At 35.5% G+C, this 18,815-nt stretch overlaps 1 protein-coding gene across 1 annotated transcript in view; it reads left to right on the top strand.

The window, feature by feature from the left end:
* The first annotated feature begins 8,298 nt into the window (after positions 1-8,298).
* LOC136988194 (progestin and adipoQ receptor family member 4) overlaps positions 8,299-18,815 on the top strand; it is a 47,876-nt gene continuing 37,359 nt past the window's right edge. The window contains exon 1 of the mRNA XM_067286029.1: positions 8,299-8,757. Coding sequence (XP_067142130.1) covers positions 8,532-8,757 — 226 coding nt within the window. The 5' untranslated portion in view covers positions 8,299-8,531. The remainder of the gene's footprint in view (positions 8,758-18,815) is intronic.

Raw genomic sequence — 18,815 nt, 5'->3', positions numbered from 1 at the left:
GTGCTACTTCAGGGATTTGTTAAGAAAGGCTTCCCAAGCTGATGATAAGTTGACTTCCTTTTTAATTAAATTGATACAGTGTGTATTGCTGCGGGTGTTGAGTAAGATATATACAGCTTCGAGCCATTTGAGGCGATCTTGTCGAAACGTGGAGTGAATAATTTCGGCACGGGTGAAAAGAGGCTCTATCTCTGAACCGTTACGCCTGAGGAAGAACCCAACGAGGTTCGAAAACGTTTGCGATGTACAGAGAGAGAGAGAAGAAGCACACCGGTCAAAGGCACTTCAGTTGTTCAATTTAATTTAGTATTTTCTTTTTTAATTCTTTCTGTCTTGTGGGACTAAGAGGTTCTTTTTAGCAAGCCCATTTATGCGTTCGGACAAGCCCATAATACGGCGGCGGGTGGTGAAGGACGGACCTCAACTTGATATATCCGGACGGACAACACTCCAAAATATTCTTCGGTTTTACGACCCGTCCGGATTCGATTCCAGGTTTCCCAGAGAGAGAGATGCATTACCATCTGAACCGCTCGGCCATTGGCCGGATGGCCGAGTGGTCAACGTGGCAACCTGCCGCTGTGAGGTACCCGTAATCGAATCCAGACTGGTCGAAAAATTCCAAAAATTTTTCGGGGAGTGGTCCGTCCGGATATGTCGGGCCCCGTTCCTCACCACCCGGCCGACTCATTGTGGGCCTGGCCGAACTCATAATAGGATTGCTAAAAAGAGGCCCTCGTAGTGTCGACAGAGCGGAAAGAGTTTTAAAAAAAAACTGCATCGGCTGCCTGGCCGATGTGGTGAAGTTTATGAGAGTTAACACTTTCATATAGTTCAATTTGTCATAGCGATGTTTTGTGACTCTTCAATAGCAGTAGAACGGTCTGAAGTAATATCAATAATTTACATCTTTTTTGAAATAATTTGAAGTGTTAATGATTATTTAGAAATGTTAGGAGGTTTCTGTACTTATTCTTAAAATCTTATGAATTAAAAATTTTTATGGGTAGTTCCGCTAAGAAGACTTTGACTTCATTTTAGAAACACAGCCAAATGACCTAAGCAGCCTATTGTTCTGGAAGACCGGACTTCGGATTAAATCCAGTTATCTCAGGAATTTATCACAGATGTCGAGTTTTGCCTGTTATAACATTCCTTGACGCAATAGACCACAAGAAAGCGTCAAAAAGGGAAATATCATCTTACTTGTCTTTGTCTAAGTTAGTTTTGGTTTTGGTCGTTACCTCGGTCGGATGTGTAATAAACATAATTGTTAATTAAGCAGTAGTATTATATCAAAGAGTGTTCAATACAAAACTGTTCCTCATGACTGAGCTCGATGTTGGCCTGGCCGAATCCACGATAGGCTATAGTAAATTAAATTATTATTATTAAAGTAAAGAGAAAAATTATTGTTTTATTTATCGACATTGTATAGGACTCCACTGCCTTGGGGCCCAAGACAATTTGCTCCTTTTGCTTTCTCTGGGCCTTCCTGTCTGGAGCAGGCCCGCCGTAAGCGGGCGTACAAGGCGTACACCGCACGCGGGCGGCACGTCCAGGGGGCGACAAATTGGTATTGCTGGCAAGCTCAAAGGTCCTAGAATATTCTAAGCTCAGCGTAGGTAGTCGTAGTTAAACAGGGGCGGTATAATCAGTGGCGTAGCGTGGGTGTCAGCCGCCCGGGGCGGAGGAAAATTTCGCCGCCCCCTTATTTAGGTATAAGTAATGAAAAATTCCGTGCTCATTTCAATCGGTCCGAAACGTAGGTGCGACAAAAATATAAAATGAAATGGTTCAAATTTTTACAAGATATTATTATTTATTGTGAAATTTTGCCGCCCCCACTACGCTACGCCACTGGGCATAATCGGTATTGCACACGGGCTCTCAAACAGCTAGCGGTGCTGCTGCCTAATACAAACATCTATAGAAAATCTCAATATCTCTCTCGAAAGATACTTGTATGCTTAGGTAATGTGCAGAATTTCAGGTTTTTCTACACAGGGTTTGCCGAAATATAAGCAATTGAAAAGTGCAAAAATTGCCAAAAAAGCTGTATTTTCTTCTCCTGGCATTGCAGACACTCCCAGAGAAAAACGTACTGGATCTAGAAAGCTCAAATTTTAAGGTTAAGCTTTGCATGTAAGGTGTTCGCGAAACTTCCGGGTTAATAGGTCAAAGTTCACTGGGATTCCCAATAGAAAAACTTTATTTTTATCGTTTAATTTTACGCTTCGTTTAATTCTCGAAACAAATGATTTTTATTTACAATAAAAGCTCAAATTTATGCAAATTAAAACTTTTTATGACGATTTTGCTAAACGGCGAATTCAAAGCGTTCAGTCGGTGGTTGTCGCTGAGCATCGACCGAATTACTCTGTACGTGAGTTTTGTTTAAACTTTTTCCGCCTTGTGGGCACTAAGAAACCCTCATATAGCAAGCCCATTATGGGTTTGGCCAGGCCCACAATGAAGAGGCCGGGTGGTAAAGGACGGGGCCGACATGTCCGAACCGACAACCCCGAAAAATTCCTGGGGATTTTTCGATCCGTCAGAATTCGATCCTGGATCCCCCAGAACAGTAGGCTGCCACCTTGACCATTAGGCCATCCGGCCGTCCAGCTTGGCGTTTCAAAGCGGTACCCACAGGATTTTTATCGGTTTTGATAGAAGAAAGAAACTGAACGAGTTCGGACAGCATTAGAAAAGCCCCGTCCCTCACCACCCGGTCGCCCCATTGTGGGCCTGGCCGAACCCATAATGGGCCTACTAAAAGAGGCCCTCTTAGTGCCCACAGGGCGGAAAGAGTTTAAAAAAAAAAAAAAAAAAAAAAAAAGCATTAGAAAAGAAGCCGGTGGCCGAGCGGTCAAGTTGGCAACCTACCGCTTTGTGTTATCCGGGATCGAATCAGGATGGGTTGAAAAATTCCCAGGAATTTTTCGGAGGGTAGTCCGTCCAGATATGTCGGGCCCCGTCTCTCACCACCCGGCTGCTCCATTGTGCACCTGGCCGAACCCATACTGGGCTTGCTATATGAGGTTCTCTTAGTGCCTACAAGGCGTAAAGAGTAAAGAAAAAAGCACCAAGCTTATTTTACCAAAGAAAAACTCCCCAAAAAGAAAATTTGACCGCCATCTAAATTGTCATAATTTTTTACTTGGCGCAATTTTTTACACCTCAGATGTTTTTGGTTGGATATACAGTACTGTATATATCTTTTTATAATATAGTATTGTTTTTAATATAAACACTAAAACAGCGTGGTTGATATTACAAGATGATCTCCATGCACTCCATGCAACCAGTTACTATTGAGACGTTTTTTAAAAAACTCTTTCCGTTCTGTGAACACTAAGAAGGCGTCTTTTAGCCAGCCCATTATCAGTTCGGCCAGGCCCACAATGAAGGGCTGGGTGGTAAGAAACGGAACCCGACATATCCAGACGCTCCACTCTGAAATTTCCAGTGGCAAAGCGGATTCGATCCGGGTCCCCCAGAGTATTAGCCTGCACCTGGACCGCTCAGCCATTTGGCCGCAACTATCGAGAACTTAGTGGACAATTATTGCTTTTAGAAAGATGTTTTTTCAATAATGTTTCGTCTTGTAGTAGCTAGGTGGGCATAAAAATCTAGGCTATATCGCCCCGTGGTAAAGTGTGACGTAATTGTCATGTAATAGTAGTTGTATTCGTTTGTGGTGGTAGTAATGAGGGGAATAATACCTTTCGGGAGGTCTTTTTAGGGCAACTGGCTCCTATTTAGACGTTACAGATGTGGAAAATTGCCGGAAAACTCCACACGGCCATCCAGTTCCGGAGGGGCGCGAATCCACGACCAGTGTTCGGGGAACGGAACCGCTTTACCACCGGTGGGTTTGAAGTTGTGATATTTCTACAGCCCTCGACAAAGCCATTCTTAGGGTACGTCCTACGTGGCAATTCGTCTTTGTGTTATTAGAAGAAGAATAAGATGTAAAACAAATAAAGTCTTCGTGGTTATCACAATCCGAATCAATGGCGAGGTCGAGGCCGAAGTTTTAAACCGCGAAAACGTGTACGTCGGACGTTCGGCGCCGCTTTCCTGTAAGCCTAGAAGTTTGACAATGGTGTTTAGAATGTCGAGCATAATTCCACTAACTTTCCAATCTATCGGGCGACGGCGCGCTCGAAATATTCACGTCGAAGTGGCGCGCTGGGGTTTCTTACGCTCTCTATATAATCTGAATCGTTCGGTATTAGTCATTTTGAGTTTCTGATTCCTCTTCATTTTTTTCCCCCAATGATATACGTTTCTTACATTTCTGTTCCTATTTCTTTCGCAATTTCTTCGACATTATGAAAATTTTTTCGACCCGCACGGTTATCAGCTTATAACTTTACAAATTCTATTTTATCGGTTATTATTGCTAAATAATATTGTAGATCCTGTCGTTCTGTACTTACGTCATCGAAAACGGTGTCGATATCTCTTTGCCGTAGTTTCGCAGCCCAAACCGGAGTTTGGAAATTTATGATTTTGTTTTTAAAAAATAAAACAATAATACGTTTTATTTAGAAACCTTTGGTTTTTTTGTTTTAATACAGTTTTATATTACATTGTAAAATAGTGTTTTAAACAATGATTTAAATTTTTTTAAATGTTTTATTGCATAAATTTAGTAAATAAACTTTTTCTGACTTGTGAGCTAAACGTGGACGTGGGAATTTTTCTCACTTTCATGGGTCATGAGTCATGAGTCATGACCCATGAGAGTGAGAAAAATTCGACTTTTATCACTAAGAGTAGAGTTTCTGACACCTCATGCCAGTTCATGCTGTTAGAAATACAGCTAATGCATTGTAATATTACTTGAATGGAAAAAAAAAATTATCGTTGTTATTTATTAAGTGAAAAATAAGTGCAGGGAAAAGGCTTGATAATATCTGGAACCAGTAGAAGCTAATTTCTGGAAATTCAGAAAACCGGCATGCAGAATGCAAAGCAAAATATGTACGAAAGAAATGGCTGGATTAGTCGCTCGTATAAAAAACATTAAGGATAACCACCTACAGGATTATATACAGGAATTGCAACAGCTGGGTGAGTATTTTGAACCATTATAATTTTTAAAATTTTCTATAGCTTGCTATAAAATTTTACATTGGTAATAACTCAATTTGTATAATATACAATTACATATCGTAATCATTGTGAACTGTGAACATACAGAAGTGTGTAAATTATTAGACACAAGCATAAAGTGTATTATTTTGGTTTTTATTATAAAGTCTGCCATTTTATATTGCGCTGGTCTGTCCTTGCAGTTAATTAGAGGTTTATTTACATTGATGATGTTTTCAGAATCACTATTTTCCAGTTCTACATGAATTCCTTGTTCTGCCAGTTCTTAAAGGTCATCATTGGTGAGAGTTTTACCAACCGTCGTTGGTACGGCTCTCACCAGAAACCTGCAGTAACTCCTTAATATCCTGCTCGTCTACATTCCCTAGTCCTACTGTATCGATTAGGTTGACAATTTGGTCAACCTAACTGTACAGCGATAGGCTCTTCTGGTTGAGAATTCTTGGATAACTCCAGCCATAACTTTTTTCATACTCCGTTCATGCATTTATCAGTTAATTCTTGCCAAGAGAAGTCGATATTGCCTATGGCATCCATGATATTATATTTTTTTTCCAAAATTGCACAAAACAAACATAAATTTAAGGGAAGTACAGCTCTACGACAAATTGCCACCTTTTCTGATTGGTTCGTGTTCGTAAATAATCGTATTATATACGAATTAATGAAATGCAACTATAATTTGAATCAGCATATTATTTATATATGCGACCATGCTACCAATTGAGCCTTCACTCATGTAGAACACCCCGAATTCATAAAATTTTGTCAGATGTTGTGACCTGGATATGATCCTGCACACGGAAAGGAGGTTGGGGAACCCTTGCTGGACTCTGTACACAATTCCATTGAGAATGAATCAGCCGATGAGTTAAAGGATATTACAGTCTGTATGGCTATTAATGGGTGGAGTAATATCCATCATGAACCATTGATTTGTGTGTGTGTGTGTGTGTGACTGATCCTAATGGAACAGTTCATTTGATTGACAGGTACCACACATCAAACTACTTAGAAATTATTGCAACTGCAGCAATTAAAAACTGCAATCAAAAAGTATGGCTGTAAAGTAAGAAGCCTGGTAAGTGACAATGCAAGCAATGTGAAAAAAAATGAGAAAACTATTAGCAATGAGAGAAAATTTAGATATTGTCACTTACGGATGCTCTACTCATATTTTAAACTTACTGGCTCAAGATATCAATATTAAAGATGTTAACGAGCAATTCTATCCATCCCCATTTATGTCTGGCATTTCTTTCAGATTACGGATGTTGGGTGTATGTAAATGATGTCACATAAATGACCGATCGGAGACGTCGTTCCGACCAGACTCTGTGCAACCTAAATGAAATATTTATACATCTACCGCTCGCGATACATTTTAATTACGAGATTCTTTCCTCTTCCTTCTCTCGTTGAACATATAAACTCATGATTTGTCCCGGATGAAATTTTGATAAAAATTTATTATTTTAACACTTTAATTACTCTCACCAAAATACAATATATATTTACGCGTGCAGTAACCATAAATCTATATATATATATATAGATTTATATATACCGTATTTTACGGACTATAAGACGCTACAGACTATAAGACGCACCTTAATTTTTAAGCAATTTTTAAAAAAATACCTATAAGACGCCACGGACTATAAGACGCACCTGAATTTTGGAGGCAATTTTTCGAAAAAAAAAGTGCGTCTTATAGTCCGTAAAATACGGTAGATATATAGATTTATACAAACACGCCCATCCATTTATATATATATATATGGACGTGTTTGTGCCTATATTTCACTCTGCAGCCAAAACTACACATCGCACATGAACGGTGTTTGTGTGTGGTAGTAGCCCAAGTCTCAGATCGTGCACTTTGGTGGTTGCGTCTCGATAGCTATAAGGGTGTGGGAGATATGGGGGTTGAAAGTGGTTGACTTCGAAAATGTGTGACGCTTCAATGAGAATGTTCCAGTTTTTTCTAGAACGTTTCAGAACCTAGCGGTGAAATTTGGTACACAGTTAGGGTACGTCATGAAAACTCACACTAAGAAGGGATTTTTCGAAATTCCCCCCTCAGGGGAGAGGGAGAGCATTAACCTGAAGAACGGCTTCTACTGTACTATTTTAGATGCGATTTTTTGTTTTCAATTACGTTTAGTCTTCATTGAGTACTTAGGGGTATTAAATTGATATCATTTCAGACATTGTTAAAAATATTATTTTATATATTTCGATTTTTTAACCAAATGTTCGAACCGTTTTAAATTCGAATTTATTTTTGCATATTGGCTCGATTATAGAACGATTGTAAACGTTCCAGAAAATTGATCAAATTAAAAACAGTTCGTTTGATTCTCAGCAATTGTCATCATTCTCAGCGGTAGGTGTTAAATAACAATTACTATGGTTGTTGAAATATTGAATGTAAATAGGGTTTGCTTGCAAAATCCGCGCGAGCGAAGCCGCGGGTAATAGCTGTAAAATAAAATACAAAATAATATTTAGTCTGTGATTACTTATTTTGACAATCACAAAGTGTGGACGGCCGGACCGCCGAGCGGTCAAGGTGGTAGCCTACCGCTCTGGGGGGACCCGGGATCGAATCCGAACGAGTCGAATAATCTCCAGGAATTTTTCGGGGGGTGGTCCGTTCAGATATGTCGGGCCCCGTCCCTCACCACCCGGTCGCCCCATTGTGGGTCTGGCCGAACCCATAATGGGCCTTCTAAAAGAGGCCCTCTTAGTGCCCACAGGGCGAAAAGAGTTAAAAAAAACAAAAAAAAAAAAAAAAAAACAATCACAAAATGTGAAAAATAATAAAATTTGAAAATATTATTTTTAAATTTTTTTTCATAACATATTTAATTATGTTATTATATAACACAGTGATGATCAAAAATATAATCAGATCAATCATATCTTAATTTTATGTCAAAAATAATATAAATACCATATATGTGCATTTGTTTACAGAGTAATAAATAAGTATTTTATATTTTACTCGGTACTTTTATTTTTAATCTGTTCTTAGCTTTCGAAATAATAAGACACCACCATTTTTATTATAAGCTTCACAAAAAAAAAAAAAAAAAAAAAAAAAAATATATAATAAGCTACAGAAAAGAATGTCAGGTGGCGCATCGGTGTGATATGATGTGAGTGTAAATTGAAATTAACCAATACATCAGCTGTTTACTAATAAAAGAAAATAGTGCATAAAAATTAGCAATTTATTATTTTAGATTTATATAAATTGATCCACGTTAAAATGTTAATTAAGTGAAATGTATTTTCGGTGAAATAAAATAGCATCATAGAATAATTATGGAATATTCTGCAAATACTATTTAGATGTTGTGTAATGAATGGAATAACTGAAGTTATTGTGGAAATTTTACATGGCATTCACGATGAAACGTTGTGTTAACGAACACGAAAATATACTGGAAAATAATGAAAAGAAACAAAAAGATCCTCAGTATCTTCTTAGAGTGGATGAGGTACCAAATTATTTACAGTTTAATCGTTTTGTTCTCGATGGTTATAGGCCACAAATGACATTTTGGGAATGTTTAAGAAGTCTCACATATCTCCATAATGAAACTATTAATGTTTTATCTCATGGTAAGTCCAATGAATGTAATCATCTCAATAAATGATATTTTTCCACATTTTTAATTAACCCTTTCTTTCTCCCTGTGGGGAGAATTTAGAAAAATTTCTTCTTAGTGTGCATTCTCATGGCATACCCTAACTATGTACCAAATTTCAATTTTCAACTCCTAACAGTTTGGCCTCCACACTTATTATTATCAACGACCCATTTTGATTATAAGATATTAAAATTTCTTTTAAAACACATTCGTAACTTTCTGCATTAACAGGAGAAACAATGAATTTATATAACAAAATCTGGAGATGAATGAATTTAACATTATTAGATTTACCTTAAATGGGAAAGTCTTTTTAAATGATTCAACTAAAAGTGGCCATAAACATGATGTATTGATTTTATTGTATATAAAATTAATAAATCAAAAATATTTATCATCTTAAAATGTTTAAATGAACATTTTCAGATGACACATGCTTGTATTTTAGTTTTATAAACTAGAGAATTAATTGAACAATGTACACAATAATGAATGTTTTACTCTAAAAATTTAACACTGCTTTTCTGATAAGATTTTAATTACTGTCGAGTTCACTTAAGAGAGCACTTCTGGATTGCTGTGTTAAGCTTCTTTATTTGGACTGCTCTCTTATCTAAAGTAACAAGATCACTCAAGGGGTTGTTAATGGTATTTGATCCTCACCACTTTTTCATGCACTTAGGAGCTCTATGTAACTTATAATACATATGGAAACATTAAAAGTCCTTGTCACATATTTTTACTATCCTATCATATTATTTCCCATTCTTATGTCATCAATTTTATTGTTCTATTGAATAATCAGTAAATACAGTGAAACCCTGATCTGACATTCTCTGATAGATTGGAAAAAATGAATGTTAGAGGTAAGAAATGGTAAATTGAGAAGCCATCATAATTGAACTTGAATAACAAACATACATATATATTTCACATATGAACTTTAATTCTGTATACTGTATAATACAATAAATAGGGCCATAAAGCTGTTTATTATACAGTTAAAAATGAGCAACAATTTAGCATGAACCTGAGGACATGAAGTCCATCATTTTATATTGGACTTTCCATGTCTTGAAAACATTCTTGAGGAGGCCTCTCTCTAACTGTTGCAACACAGTAAGCATGTTATCCTCAGTGGCACATTCAGCAAAAGTGTATGATTGGAGGGTCTGTAGCACTGTTAGCAGTTAAGAAACATGGACCTACATTCGGGCTCTCTGTGATCATTGTTGGAACAGTTACCGAATTTTGCTGTTGAGTCATTTCTAGCAGTGGTGCTCACTTCCTTCTTGGCATGTAGTTAATCAACATCATCATTGTTACAAGCCATATATTCATCAAAATCCAGGAATGTTCTATTGAAATCATCTGTGGGTGCAATACTGTGTCAGTCATCATCATCAATTCTGCTTTCTGCTTGAGGATTATAATCCACCAGTGATACCTTGGATGTTTTTGGGATCTGAATCCTGAAAGCTAGTCTTGAAGCAATTTGTTATTGTTACATGTTGATGGCATCCCAAGATGTGATGACATAATGCATTACTTGCAGTATGGCAATCCTTAATTTCATGGCATCCATTCTACATCACAACATAGAAATAAGCTTTTGCACCAACATGTGCAACTTGAAATTGTGGATGATTCCTGCATCCAAGGGCTGCAACTGACTTGTATAGTTTGTGGGTAATAAATAAAGTTCAACATTTCCCAAGACATGATTGTGTGGGTGGGTGGTGCACTGATTGACAAACAGGATGACTTCACAACTGTGTGCACATTTTTGCATCAAAGACCTATAGAAACTATGAAAACAGTTCAATCATCATCCATGTTTTTGTTTGATTTCAATATTGGCTTGACAGAGAGTGAGCATTCTTGAAGACTTTGTTTTGCAAACTTCCCCACTACTTCTGCCTCTACTTCTCATCACAATTCGTATTATAATAAAGTAGTCCTACTTTGTTATAATATGGATTCAAGATATCAGGGTAGGGCCTACCCTGATATCTTGAAATTTTACCCTACCTGGTAGGGTAGAGTTTCCTCTCTTTAATTGTGTTGGCATTGACATTAGCACTTTTGTCTGAAACACTATAATACATGAATCTATGCCTTCTTTTAAATTTGTCTATCCATCTATTTGATGCTGTAAATTGATTTATTCCAAGTCTAGCAGTGACTTCTATAGCCTTTGAGTACAGTTCCATTCATGGGAATGGATGCACTAAGAACTTGTTGCAACCACTTAACAAGCAATTATTCCATTTCCTCCTTTGGTAACTTCTTTGCATTCTTTTGATGTTTTATGGACGTGCCACATTTGTTCATGGCTTCCATAACTGAATTCAGTTTAGCCATCATGGAATTGAGTGTTGATACAGGCATTTCAAACTGTCTGACAAACTGTACACATTTCACCTGTGAAATGTGTACAGTATTGCCAAGCAAGGTCATTTCACCTCTGAAATTTTGTTGCTAATCACTTCTTCTCTTGTCCCCTTGAGATGATGCACATGACCTGTGCTGTTTTTTTATATATATTAGGTCTACCGGAAAGTTCTGTCTGTTTTTAGAATAAAACAAAATAATAAATTTTTCATACCTTGAATAAACTTTATTCAATAATATAATTTCTATCATTGTTTATGACTTCTTGTTAGCATGATGGAAATTTGTATATCCCATTTTTTAAAAATTCTTATCCCTAGAGGCAAAAAATTGAACCGGTGCTTGTCTGATATCTTCTTTGTTTTTGAATTTTGAAGGACAGAAACAAGTGATAATCGGAGGGTGCTAGGTCCAGGGAGTATGGTGGATGCGACAGAATTTTCCAGCCTAGCTCTGCGAGTCTCTGACAAGTCCCCAAAGCAGAATGTGGCCTGGCATTATCATGAAGCAGTATGATGTCCTTCCTATTGAACATCGCCTGCCTCTTTTCTTGGAGTACTGTTTTTAAATTATCCAATTGCTGACAGTACCTCTCCGAATTTAGCTTTTCGTTCGGTTTTAACAGCTCAAAATGTATTGGTCCTCAAATGTCCCACCATATACACAACATTCGCTTACTCAGGCTCAACTTCGGTTTAGAGGTGGAGGGGCAGGTTTTCCAGATTCACAATATGCCCTTTTCCTTATGATGTTTTCATAGGTAATCCACTTTTCATTCCCAGTTATCATCCGGTCCAAGAAGGGTTTGATTTTGTTTCGTGCAAGCAGAGATGTGTATATGATGACTCAATCATTCAAATTCTTCTCACTTAACTCAAATATTCAAGATGGGTGCCCATCTTGAATATTTCCACACCAATCCTAGTTTCTGAATATCGTCCGAAATGGTTTGTTGAGCTGAATCAAGGCTTTCCACAATCTCCGATGCTGTCAAAAAAGGATTTTGCTCTAACATGATCTTGACAGTATCGTCGTCGATCAAAGATGGTTGCCCAGAGCATGGCTTATCAGAAAGGTTGAAATCACCTATTTGAAATTTTTTGAACCATCTGCATGTTCTATCAGAAACTGTACCTTCACCAAACACTTTCAATAAATTTCTACATGCTTCTGTAGTATTTTTTCCTTGTTGGAATTTGTACAAAATACAGTGACATAAATGAACTTTATCAGTAGCCATGGGTACATGATTGCATCTCACTTAATAGTAACATGAATCATCTTTGTTTTAGTTCATTTGCTAGGTCAGTGTGTATACATTCAGTGATAAAAAAAGAGAGCCAAATATGTGTTAAATGAATATGTGCATACTTGTTGAAACTTATTGTAACTGGAACAGACAGAACTTTCCGGTAGACCCAATATTTTATGATGCCTTTTTAATATGAAATTGTTCATGTGTGTCCAATAAAATTGTTCATTATTATACTAAAAAATCTTTTGACTGTCCATGCATTAGAAATCTGACTAATTGAATGTTACACTAAATTGCAACAAAAGCATAAGCGTAGAGAGCCGTATTGCTATGTGCCCATGTATTCATGTACTCTAAGATTAAAGCTGGACACAAATCTTCCTTAGAAAAGTGCATGTGGACTGTTGCTATAAAAATAGTGCCAATACAGTGTTCTTTTAAACAGTGCTCTGCTACTATTGTTATGTTAACAGGAGTCTTGCTGATGTAAAATGAGAGAAAATTGGAAATGTGAGAATGCTCTCTTAAATGAATTTTTCCCTTATCCAGTGCTTTGTTAAGTAGACTCGACTGTATTAAATATAATAGTAAACAATGTAACTAAAATTATTAATTCTGTATGCTGTAAATAATAGATTTGAAAATTAATTCAAAATTTTAAAATACAGTGGAACCTCTCTTTACGAGCATAATTCATTCCAGAGTCTTACTCGTAATGTGAAACACTCGTTAAGCGAAGCAATTTTTCCCATAGAAATTAATGTAAAATACGATAATGCGTTCCATGCCGAAAAAATGCTCATATGTTTTATGTATAATGTTTATTCAAAAAAAATTGTACAATATACACTGTTAAGAATCATCATCATCTTTTTTTCTAGCGCAGAATGAGAATTTGATTTGCAGAAAAAAAAAAAATCACAGCTAATATGTTTGATAAACACTCCAAACGATAAGCCAAGTTTTTGGGTTATGTAAAGGCTATAATTAAATATTAGAAATTAATTAATTTGACTAGAGGTAGGCAGCTATGTTTCCATCTTGTATTAAATTTAATAATTATAAATAGTTAATTTTTAATTCAGACATTTCTAAAATTTAATTTGGAATCGGTCATTAAATTTAATGACCCAAGAATTTGGCATATCGTTTGGCATGTTTATTATATAATGGGCAATGGTTGTTGATGTTTATACGTAATATGTGTGAACACAAGTTTGGAAAAATACATAATCACAAGCGACTAAGATGCTAGTGGAACGAGTACTAAACACAGACTGATGGAGCATGCTGCATGTGCACAATTCGGGACTTCCCCTCTCCTCATCACTTGTTATGCAAAAACATCGCTTGTTAAGCGAGGCAAATTGTTACAATTTGTTTTGCTCGTTATACGAAATACTCGTTGTGCAAGGTGCTTGTTAAGCCCGGTTCCACTGTATAAAAATATTAAACAGTAAAAAGATAAAGTTATTTCTCATTAATAAATGTGCCTTTTGTACATAGCTTTTTCTGTCAGTTTTGAAATTAATTATATTTATAAATTAATAGATATATCCTAATTATTAAAGTGAGATTAACTTGTGATAGGTAATTTTTGTATATCTATTTTGATTTCTAAAAACTTTAAACAAATTCTACCAATATAATTTTAATTCAATAGTTTTTTATAAATATAATCTCTGTTTCTGTTCTAAGGAACTGGCCATAAATTATGTCTGCATTTTTCTTGAAATTTTTATTCCCCTCTCTTGTCCCAGTTTCTGTAATTCCTCTCTTTTTTGGATGTTCAACAAAACTTAAAGCCCCCTTAAAGCCTTTATCACTTTATGAATGATAGATACCATAGGTAGAAACAAAACATGCAAGAAATTCTGAAATGAATATACTGTAATAAATTGCATAAACTGTACAAAATTTAATGAAATAAACAGATGTCCAAGAATCTTAACCCCTCCTTTCCAATGTGGATGTCATTTATGGACACCCCCTAATAAACATGGATATTTTCCAGGTGTTATCTTTCATGTTTTTCCTTGTAGATTTAAAAGGCTTGAAATTGCTTTTTGCAACACCAAAAACTCAGAAAAATACAAATACTGTCTATCAGTGTTATTATTTTATACTTGAAACATTATTACAAGTATTTTTGACAAATTACAGATTGTCTTCTTCAGGCATAGAATAATGGAATATTAATGGAATCTTATTAACTTATTTTTTAAATTGTGTGTTCCAAGCAGTAAATTTAAAATGTATTCCATTACATATGTCAATACATGGAAAAACATTAATATTAATAACAATAAACAAACCAGAAAAAAATTCGTTGAAAGTACTTGTAATAATGTTTCAAGTAAAAAATAATGCCAATAGAGAGTATTAGTATTTTTCTTCATAGATTTTCTTTATGTAAGATTTTATTTAAATTTGATAATTTTTTCTTAACATTCTTAAAATTTACTACTAATGATTTTAATATATTTTCCTTTTAGAGTTTTCCACCAGTGGTTCATTTCTATAGAAAAGTTTTCAATTTTAGAAACATCTTAAAATTTCCTATTTTATATTTGTAAAATGTTTCTAAAATTAAATTTATATTTTCATATTAAAAATATGTAAAATATCCTTAATTTGAAGACTTAATTTATTTATTTAATTTATATATAATTGATGATAATCTAATCCCAGTAATTAAGGAGACATAATCCCGACAAAATCTGTTTTGTAACAAATTGATCCCGATGACATGCTATATACTAAATCACTAAATATACATCACTCCCAACAATGTCTTATATACTAAATCACCAATATATTAAATATGTTCTTTCACGATAATGCTTTCTTAGTTATCCAATCTTGATTTCTCGCATCTGGGACATTCAATCTATACACCAATTACACTTCTAGACTTCTGTGGATGAATCTTCATCTAAAACATGACATTCCACCTCTTAATTCAAACGGGAATTTCCAAAGTAAAGTCCTATTGCTTATGACTTATGTACTAGATTTACATATACAGTGTTACTTACCTTCTATTAAGAGTCATTAGTTCTTCGTATCTTCCAATGTGGGCTCATCTTCCTTCCTTCCTTCCTTCCTTCCTTCCTTTGGTGATCTCTCGTCTGATTGGTGGTCACTTCAGATGAGATGAAGTCCATTGAGTGTAAGAGATGTTATCGCTTCAGTTCATTTGTTCTTATACCCTTTCTATACTTCACAATCTCCTTTCTTCCAACCATGGTGCCACACGAAGATGGCCTGGTTTACCCTCTTTGGACACACACCTGGCAAACAGAGACCATTATTGCCTCTGGTAATAAGTTTGAATAAGGTGTTGTAACAGCTCAGGGTGGAGAAAGGAAAAAATAAAAATGAATACGGTGTGGGAGTATCACACTATAAACAGTATATTTTTCCTTGTATTTAAATATGGCATCAAGTTCCATTTAATTTCAAGATGAAGCTTGTTTTAATTATTATCCAACATAATTACAATAAAACTTATGCTTTGGTATCTTAATTTTGCTTATTTAATGGTGTTAAACACAATGTAATCTGTTTTATAATTGGCATCTGCTGTCTAGTGACAAACCAGAAGTGCAAGAACTGATGTAAAAAGATGATTAAATAAAATTTTGAACCTTACCAAAAAAAATGGTGTTTCTCATAATAATAATGTCAGTATTTAATAATAAACATTACATGGTGTCAGGTGGGACTACAACAGTCTCACAGTATCTTGTTTAGTTTCTTCAACACTAAATGGTGTTCTTACTGAATAAAGCTTGTGTCTCATCAATGAATAGTCTTTGCTTCAACAGTATAGTAGTGAACATGACATTTGATCCATGTTTTTCTTAAATCACACCTCTGTCAAAGGGAGTATAACACAAGACTGGAAGAGGCAGAAGAGAGACTTTGTGAACTATTTAGAAGTGTGAAAATATGTTAATTTCTTTGTTAAAAGAAATACACATGAAACCAAAATAAAAATGAAAAAGGAAAATTTTAATTTAGGTAAAAAATTATTAGCTACAGGTTCTTATAGGATGCCAGTATATTTTCTGTCCTGACAGATGGAAATAATCGTATGAGCGAATGATATTGTACAAAAACTCCCCGACTCATATATAGCTTGCGACAAAGGGAAAATAATTAAAACTAATCTTATGCTAATGATATACTATTACAAACACGAATAAAAAAATGAAAATTAAAACTAATATTAAACTAAAGGAGGAGAATAAAGGACAGGTAAGAAAATGTAAGAAATTAGGAAAGGGGTACCCAGTGTTGGTCTTTGAAGTCTTCGAAAAATTGGTCTCTTTTATAATGTCCTTGGCGAGGGTCTTACACAAAATATGTAGAGGGGATTCTCTTCTTGCTTTCAGTTCATTCGCTTGTTGACCATTCAGATGCCAAAATTCACAGTTAATTCTCATGAATCGATCACAAACAAAATGGATTGATCACAACGAATTCTTTAGTCCGTCTATGAAACGCTACTCTTTCTCTTCTGCACGCTGCCAGAACGCACCAGAAGCTCGTCTCACTCCACTCCTTTCTTGAGTTTGAATCCTTTCTGTTCTCTCATTCACGACCCTCCTGCCCTCTGGTTTCGTACTCGACCCCTCGGGCCGCATACCCTTTCTTTGTTTTAGGGGATATACGATGACCATATAAGAAAAGGAATTTCGGAGAGACATTTCAAAGAGAAAAAACAATAGGTAAAGAAAAGAAAGGGGATAAAAGCGTCAGGAAGTGAAATTAAAAATAAAATATAAACTATATACAAACACATGGTGTACAGCCACAGAAGCAACTGAATTTGGTACCAAAAGTAATAAAGTGAACTTCTTATAAAAAACTCCTTGTGTGAGGTTCCTGAGTCCAAACTTGTATTAATTATATATAAATGTTAAAAGATAAAACTAAACAAAATTTATGTAAGGAAAATAAATGCAATATGAAAGTAAACAAGTGAGTTCCGAATGTGATTGCTACATGTGTTAGGCAATAGATCAGTGTCAAACCGGAGAGAGAGAGAACTTTGACACTGATGCTCATATACAACAGATTGAAGTTAAAGGAAATTGGGGAAAAGAGAAGGTTTGATGGTCAGAAGACATTGCACTAGATCATTACCATTCTAAAGTGTCAAAGGAAATGAAATAATGGGCTAAAATACGAGCGCAGGTTTCTTAGTTTCATCAACATCTCCTGGTCAGAGTCAAGGGATGGTGTTGGGTAAATTGTCCATGATGGACCTTTCATGTAACCCAAACTGATCTCAATTTTCACCTGGAAACAGGGGAAGACAGCAATTGGGAAATGATACAAGGGAACTGGAACCAATCAGAGATTTTGGGAAGAAATTCTATAAAATCCTCAGATCTCGAGGTCAAACACAAAGTTCTCTTTCAATTGCGTCATCAGACAAACCTGTGTTGCTCTATAACTAGAGGGAAATTGTTATCGCTCCCGCTCTCCTACACTTCACCCTCCTTGTCCTGTGGATAACTTGCTTTGAATCTCTGTCTGCTGAATGCCACTTTGCCACTGTCCCAGAGCTGGCTACAAAAGTCTCTTCGCAGGAAGACAAATGTCGATTTAAAGAACTTTTTTCATCTACCTAATGTAAGCATATCTTTAATCTGAAATAAATGGGTTTCTTTTTTAAAGGCGCTTCATATCTGTGTCTTTGCCGCCGCCCACCCACATATGCAAACACCCTTAACCATCCTGACAAGGGATTTAACAATTCTTTTCCCCTAGTCGGCAAGCTCACACTTGTCCATAAATTCTATATTTTTTCTTCTACTAATACAGCTATTAATCAGAACTTATCACTTATCAGACTTTTCACATCACAATCATGAATAAGACTAGATTTCAAAAATTTTAATTGTGATGTGATAAACACCAAAATTAAAATTTTTCAAAACTAGTCTTATTCATGATTGTGATGTGAAAAGACCTGATTAATAGCCAAGATTCAACACAAAAAAATCTTGGCTAAAACAACTTCACACAAATTGTGCAAGAAGTTGTTTTAGCCAAGATTCATAGCTATATTAGTAGAAAAAAATAATAAAGTAAAATTTGGAATATGTCATATCTGATCAGAGTAGAATGAATTTGACACTATGGAAGATAGCAAAAAGTATGAGATTGTTTTAGATAAAATTGAAGCACACTTCAATAAATGAAAAACAATAATATACAGTACACTGTTTTAAAATATGTACAGTTGAACCTCTCGATGATGATTTAATCAATCAATTTATGATTAGATTAAATATTATCAAAAACGGCTATTTTGGAGATCAGTCAACTAAAATTGTGAGAGATTGTATCATCATCATACAAAA

This window comes from Centruroides vittatus, unplaced genomic scaffold (assembly GCF_030686945.1).
Source record: "Centruroides vittatus isolate TY-2023 unplaced genomic scaffold, ASM3068694v2 scaffold_324, whole genome shotgun sequence".
Lineage (NCBI taxonomy): Eukaryota > Metazoa > Arthropoda > Arachnida > Scorpiones > Buthidae > Centruroides > Centruroides vittatus.
The sequence above is the reverse complement of the archived record's forward strand: the minus strand, read 5'-3'. Positions and strand labels throughout refer to the sequence as shown.